Source organism: Schistocerca nitens, chromosome 2 (assembly GCF_023898315.1).
Source record: "Schistocerca nitens isolate TAMUIC-IGC-003100 chromosome 2, iqSchNite1.1, whole genome shotgun sequence".
Lineage (NCBI taxonomy): Eukaryota > Metazoa > Arthropoda > Insecta > Orthoptera > Acrididae > Schistocerca > Schistocerca nitens.
The window spans coordinates 735977783-735984554 of record NC_064615.1 but is presented as its reverse complement, the minus strand read 5'-3'; the positions used below and the strand labels follow the sequence as shown (position 1 = coordinate 735984554).

Sequence of the window (6772 nt, the reverse complement as noted above, 5' to 3'; positions counted from 1 at the left end):
GCGTGTACCTAATGGAAATTTGGGAAAAGCAATCGTCACCGAAGTCAATTTGTCGGTAAAGAGGGAGGAAAGGGTTACATCTAAATCAAAGGAAAAAGGCAAATGAAGCTGGTGGAAATTAATTTTGAAAAGGGGTAAAGTTAATAAAGAAAGTAAATGTGCGGCCGTTACGTTAACAATTAACTAGCGGTAATTAGATATTTGAGATTTGGGGAAAATTATGGTCGCCAGTCCTATGGACAATTACTATAATAACTGAAAAAGAGAGGTTATTGCACATATAATTAGCACTAAAAGCGTGGCAACTGAGGGTTGACACGTGTTGTGTGAACACTGAATGTTTGTCTGAAGTAATAAATTTCGCTACACCCTGACTTAATTTAGCAAAAGAATTAATAAAACTGGAAAATTGAAAATTAGTTTAGTGACTGAAATTAATAGTGAACTTTGTTTCTGAAGCATATCGAAATTCAGTAAAATGCAGTTAGTCTTGGGCTACCTCAACAATCATTTCAAAAGCTACTTGAATCTACGTAATTTAGAAATAAGAGATTTAACTTCGAACTTGAATTAAATGATTCTGAACAATTAACAATAGTAAAATTTAGTACGTACCAAGCTGAGCTGCAGTCACAGGTAAGCTAAAATATGCTAACAAAACTCGCACACTTAATTTGTGCTCGTGTAATCTAAATATTGTAGCCAGCTATGAATACTTTAACTGAACTTCGAAATTAAGGCAGTGAAATTGAATTATATTATTTTAATGCTGGCGTTTGAATTTCAACGACACTCGGGTTCATTTCGGAAAAGGAAGGGACCCTGCTTGGCAATGCAATTGGGACAATGAGCAACAAAGGTTCACGCTAAGTTGCTGTAATTTTGTGATGCAACAATTTTAAAAGCTGAGGTCTGCCATACAGTTCTGAAACTTTACGTGCTTTTAGTCTTCCTTGTTGTTTGATTGAAGGTTTGAAGTCGTCGATCGAGGAGGTGGCGACAGTCACTCATTGTCGGCCGTCGCTGTTGCAGAAGCTGGATGCTGGCGCGCCTTCTTCTCGACACGGTCACCAGGCGAAAACGGGCTCTTGATGTGTGCCAGCTAATGCTTCCCGTCCGCGACACCGTGCTAGAAACTACCATAGCCAGTCGATCGCAATTACATGCTGCCAAACCCCGAAAGCCCGGCAACTTGCGGGAGCGTCACACAACACACCTGCTCAATCGCACTACTCCAACCAGACTCTCCCTGCTCTGCCCGCGCTCCACGCGGCAGAGTTAACACTACCAAAGATCCTACACACTTTCGTTCTTCACACGACCTATCGATGTATTCATTCGATAGCATAGTTTTCCCTAGGCAAGACCCAGCGTAAAATACAAATAATATTTACAAAACAAACCAATTATACATCGACATAAATGAATAAATATATATGTATATACAAATATTAAAACAATTACAATATATAAAGACACAGAAATGTTATATCTTCAGGTAACAAAATAAGGAAAAAATTATGGTACAATAGACGGAAATAGGAGGATATGCATTTCCGGTGTTACAGGTTGATGTCTGAAACAAAATTACTGTACATGAAGAAGTATTTCACCTGATGTTAACAGTTTATGAGTACATGTATGGATGGAGAAGATACGGTAGAGAATTTTATCGCTGTAGATAAAACTCTAGTTTGCCTTCATTTAATGTGTGTGTGTGTTCAAATGGTTCAAATGGCTCTAAGCACTATGGGACTTAACATCTGAGGTAATCAGTCCCCTACACTTAGAACTACTTAAACCTAACTAACCTAAGGACATCACACACATCCATGCCCGAGGCAGGATTCGAACCTGCGACCGTAGCAGCAGCGTGGTTCCAGACTGAAGCGCCTAGAACCGCTCGGCCACAACGGCCGGCTGTGTGTGTATTGCGTGTACACATAGTTTATGGAAATTAATTTTCTTTAAGTCTTGCTGACTTTTTTATAGCTGTAAAACTTTATAGTTTTAAAACTTTTATACGTTTCTCATCTCATAAATGTTTTGGTACAGTTGCTACAGACTTAACCGTCATGTGTTCAAATTAATATATCATAATTATCATTATAGTAATATTTGAGGCCACACTTCTTCAGTTGCTGGCTCAGTGCTGTTTGGCTTCTGTTATACGCATATGAGTATTTTACATTCTTCCACATCCATCTAAGTTTCGGTGTATTATTATGGAGTAATTCTGTAGGATCAAAATTAATGTTTAAATGGTAGAAGAAAGCTACGAGGTGCATTTCAGGACATAGCCCACGTGAATCATGTATAAATTATTTCAAACAAAACACAGGGTTACCACGAAATCCCTATACAGCTAAACAAAATGTATGTAACAGTGTAACATGGTGGTATGTGTAGGATTTGAACCTTCCACTATGGCTACTGATACGGTAGCTGCTTCTCGCGTAAACTGCAGTGTGATTGCCGCGTAAAAGCTACATGACTGCCCGAGGAGCAGTATAAACTTTGTGCATTGTTCGGTTTTCTGTGTTTGATGATGAACGGTGGCAGATTCCAGCAACTTTACTTTGGACAAGCACTTATTGACGTGTGTCAGTCAATGAACGGAAATATCATACAGATGATGGACAAGATTTGTAAAATGTTTGTGTAAGAAGCCACCAGATCGTCTGACTTTGATCGTGAGAGAGAAGAAAGCTTTTCGTCTGGGAGCCTGTTCGATGTCCCACACTCTTATCGTCCATCAACTGGAAGGGAATTATGCGATGAAGACAGTGCGTCAGTAATGTGTTCACTCTGCATGTCGACCAGAAGCTTGCTGCAAAACTTGGAATTAAAAGGAGCACAATGCAAATCCACAACAAAGTGGACTTGGGCCTGCAGGAATTCCGGCCAATGGCCATTAGTGAACTATCGGACGATGACCTACACATCACGCTCTGCAGGGATATTGGTGGCTCACATACGGATGTGTTAGAATAGCTGTTAAGTGTTATTGAAGTTACAGTGAAATAATTGTACGTGTAGAGGGACTTTCAGGCCGCACTATATAATGACAGTGCCTAGCACGTGGAAGGCGTAGTATACTGTTAGCAGAGCCTGTTCTGTTGATGGTGCGAATGGAGCGGTCTAGTGCCTGTCAAATCTCTGGAACAGTTCTGAAGCGAATGCCACGAAGTGGTTCCTTCATCTTCGGAATCAAATCAAAGTCACATCGACCTAAGTCCAGGGAGTATGGTGGGTGGTACGGTACTTCCCAGTCCCATCGACCAACAGAGCAGCCACAGTATGCGCTGTATGCGCCCGCCCATTGTCGTGCAAAACGATGGGTAGGTTGCGCAGAAAGTGTTGCCGCTCCTTTCGCAAAACTGGTCGCAGGTGATGCTCCAAATACGAGCAGTAATACTGTGCATTGACGGTCTGTCGTGGAGGAACGTAATGCGTTATGATAGCATCATCACAGTCGTACACGAGAATCACCACAACTTTAGACCGCTCCATTCGCACCATCAACAGAAAAGGCTCTGCTAACGGTATACTACGCCTTCCAGATACTGGCAACGGGTTCTACACAACGCTGGTGACTACTTCGAAGGACAGCAACAGGTGCAAACATGTAACTCTTTTGTATCGGTTGTGAATAAATAGTTGCCACTATTTAGGTTACAACCCTCGTATATACTGATGCGCAAATAATTCTTTGTGGTGCATCCGTATACACAACACTAAGTTCAGAAACTTCGTCACTAAAACACGAAATACCAACGTTCTAACACAGAAACCACCCGTATTTCCCATTCAGTGTCAAATGACGTGTACTTATCTAATTATGGTTACGCCCTATCGCTGGAGCATCAGAGCTCGGCTGCATGACTGAATGCTCTTTCTTTATCAAGTGGAAGGGAAAATGCTGTATTTTCGCAAATAAATGGTTTCAGAAACTGGGAAATTAAGCCATAAAGATGATTATCATCGTGTACAATACACATACAGCGAAAGGAACTGCAGTGTAGAGGAGGATTATATGTATAGGTATGGCCAAAAATATGGAAACACCAGAAAACCAACACATTACCACGACTAGCACGGTGTAGGGAAACCGATGGCATTGAAAACAGCTACCATTCGTCTCGGAGTTGATAAATGAAGGTCGCGTATGTTTTCAAAGGAATCTTGTACCTTTCTTCCAGCAAAATAGTGGCAAGTTCGGGAAACGATGGTCGCTCAGTAATATCGAGGTCTTCCGGCTGTGGCGACCAGTGGAGATGCAACAGTTCACTCTAGCGCTCAGAAAACCAGTCCTTTACGAACCCAGATGTATGGGAACAGGGACCCAGTAGTCTTGTAACACAGCATCACAAACGCGGAACAAACATTATACCGTCCCACGGTGTGGACCTGTTTATTTAGCCAAAACGGTCAAATAAGCCTTCACAGTAATGCGACCTTGCAGGATAAACATGGGCTACATGGAATACCATGATGTGGCTGCCTAAATAATCACCGATAAGGATTACTTCTGATTACTTCTTTTCTACACAGTATGTTTCACAGGGGAAATGCACAGCTTACTATAGCAGTCACTTCTAGAATTTCGAAAGGAAAGTTGAAGAAAGGCATAAATACACAGAAAATTCCAACTGTTTATTCGTTAAGTTATAACAGAAAGGCTTGTTTGTTATTATTATTTTGGTAAGCAAGGAATGAAAATGATTTACTTGATGATCAAAATAATTTTGTTGACTGTATGGTTGCCTTCTTATGTAATATACAATATGAATCTGTTACGCAGTTTACTAGGTAATATTTGTGGATTTAATTAACTGTTAATTCGCTCTACTAGTTATGTTATCATTACAAGATTTACGGCAACAGGTCATGCCAGAAGTTCATGTAAGGCTCAAATAAGCTGGTTCCAGTTCGAAGAGGAGCTGCTATCATCAAATAGTTGGGCGACGATTCGTCGTACTCTTCCCACGTCACTGTCACAAGTGAACTCTGTTGCGGAGTTGGATTGCTGAAACAAAAATAAATGTAATACAGTCTGATCAGTATTCTATAGAAATCATGAGATGGACGCGGATCCAGGGTTCAGTTCGGGGGAAGAAAAAATGCACAGTTTGTTTAGTATTTCCGTCTTCTCTTCCACCCCCCCCCCTCCCCTCCCCCTTCAAATATTACTTGCCATCATTTCAACCTTTGAAGTTCCACAGACGTGTTTGATTTTAGTAACAACAACATTAAAACACATAAAACGTTGCGCTTTGATGTTAATGAATTCTGTAACTATCAAAAAATATGTAAAATACTTTACTGCAATAATTTAGAATAACGTCAAAAATTGTAGTTTAAGAAAAGATTTGCCAGAAAATTTGAGAATATCTTACAATTATTTAAAGAACCATAACAGCAAAAAAATCTTTCGGAGATATCGTATTTGCGCAATATAAAATCGAAATGTGCACTCAAAATTATTAGTATTTCACTAATCTCTATCACTGTGAATGCTGGTCTTCGAACTATGAGTATACGAAAGTGTAAAGGACAGGAATGTTGTTTCTTTCAGCAGTTTCTGCCTTTCTTCTGGAAGTCAGGTTTTCTGTTCCTTATTGTTCTTAGTGAAAGGTCTTGACTTGTGTTTCTCCAGTACTGGCGGTTATGTGATTAGCAAAAGCTGTTGGACTTGGCTGTTTGAAAATCTCAGTAACATAGTTCAAAATTTCTTGAACATTCACACTGAAAATTTTACGGCATTCTAAACTACGCCTGTTCATATGCCATATTAATTGTTGTACAATTTTGAACAAACTGTATCTTTTCGAAGTTAGTGTAGTGTTCATTTGCAGAGGACGACTTACTAACTCTTTGATAAATTTTATTAACATTTCTTCTGTTGCTGATAACATCCACATATACATCCATACTCCGTATGCCGCCGACAGGTGTATGGCGGAGGTTACCAATATTAGTCATTTCCTTTCCTGTTCCGTTTACAGAAAGAGCGAGGGGAAAACACCTATGTATACTTTTATTTTCACAAGTCCGTCTTGATCACACAGATTTCTTTGCACTTAATTACCGGTTTCGGCTTTCCGCCATCTCCAGATCTGTTGTAAATAAAAATATTGTGTAAGCGACCAGGTTCAATTAGTTAAGACTAAATCTATGCAGTATTAACGATGTATGAAATATTTATAACCATGTATAGCAACCATAAACAACGTTAAAATATTCAGATAAAAAAAATCGTCAAGTTAAATATGTGAGTACATGGTACGTGCTGACAATACTCAGATTGCGTCAGGTATTTATACAAGAACCTACTGCTAGGAGAGGGCACTTGAGCTAGAGTACATAGTAAACCAGTGTCGCCAATATAATGATTAAAATGCAGTATACACTGTCTTTAGTTAAATTTTCCTTTGGCTAAATGAGCGTCTGACATCAAAAACATATGCTGATATACTATATGTGAAATGGGACCCATACTTGAAATCCATAAAAAGCACAAATAATATACAATAAAGCGCTTAGCCTGGTTATGTAACATACAACCTTTTATGAATGCCACTATAAAAAGTCTAAAAAGTATAAAGACTAAAATGCGGTATGCACTGTCATTAGTTTTTTAACGAAAGACAATGCACACTGCATTTTTATCTTTATATTCGCGACACTGGTTTACTATGTACTCTGGTTAAAGTGCCCTCTGCTTGCTGTAGGTTCTTGTATAAATACTTGACGCAGTCTGAGTATTATC

The 6772-nt window shown here is 39.4% G+C and overlaps 1 protein-coding gene across 1 annotated transcript in view; it reads right to left on the bottom strand.

Annotated features, from left to right (window-relative positions):
• Positions 1-4635: 4635 nt before the first annotated feature.
• The window catches only part of LOC126236944 (esterase FE4-like), a 67929-nt gene continuing 65792 nt past the window's right edge, over positions 4636-6772 (bottom strand). Inside the window, exon 11 of the mRNA XM_049946638.1 lies at positions 4636-5029. Within this exon, the coding sequence (XP_049802595.1) occupies positions 4876-5029 (154 nt within the window). The 3' untranslated portion in view covers positions 4636-4875. The remainder of the gene's footprint in view (positions 5030-6772) is intronic.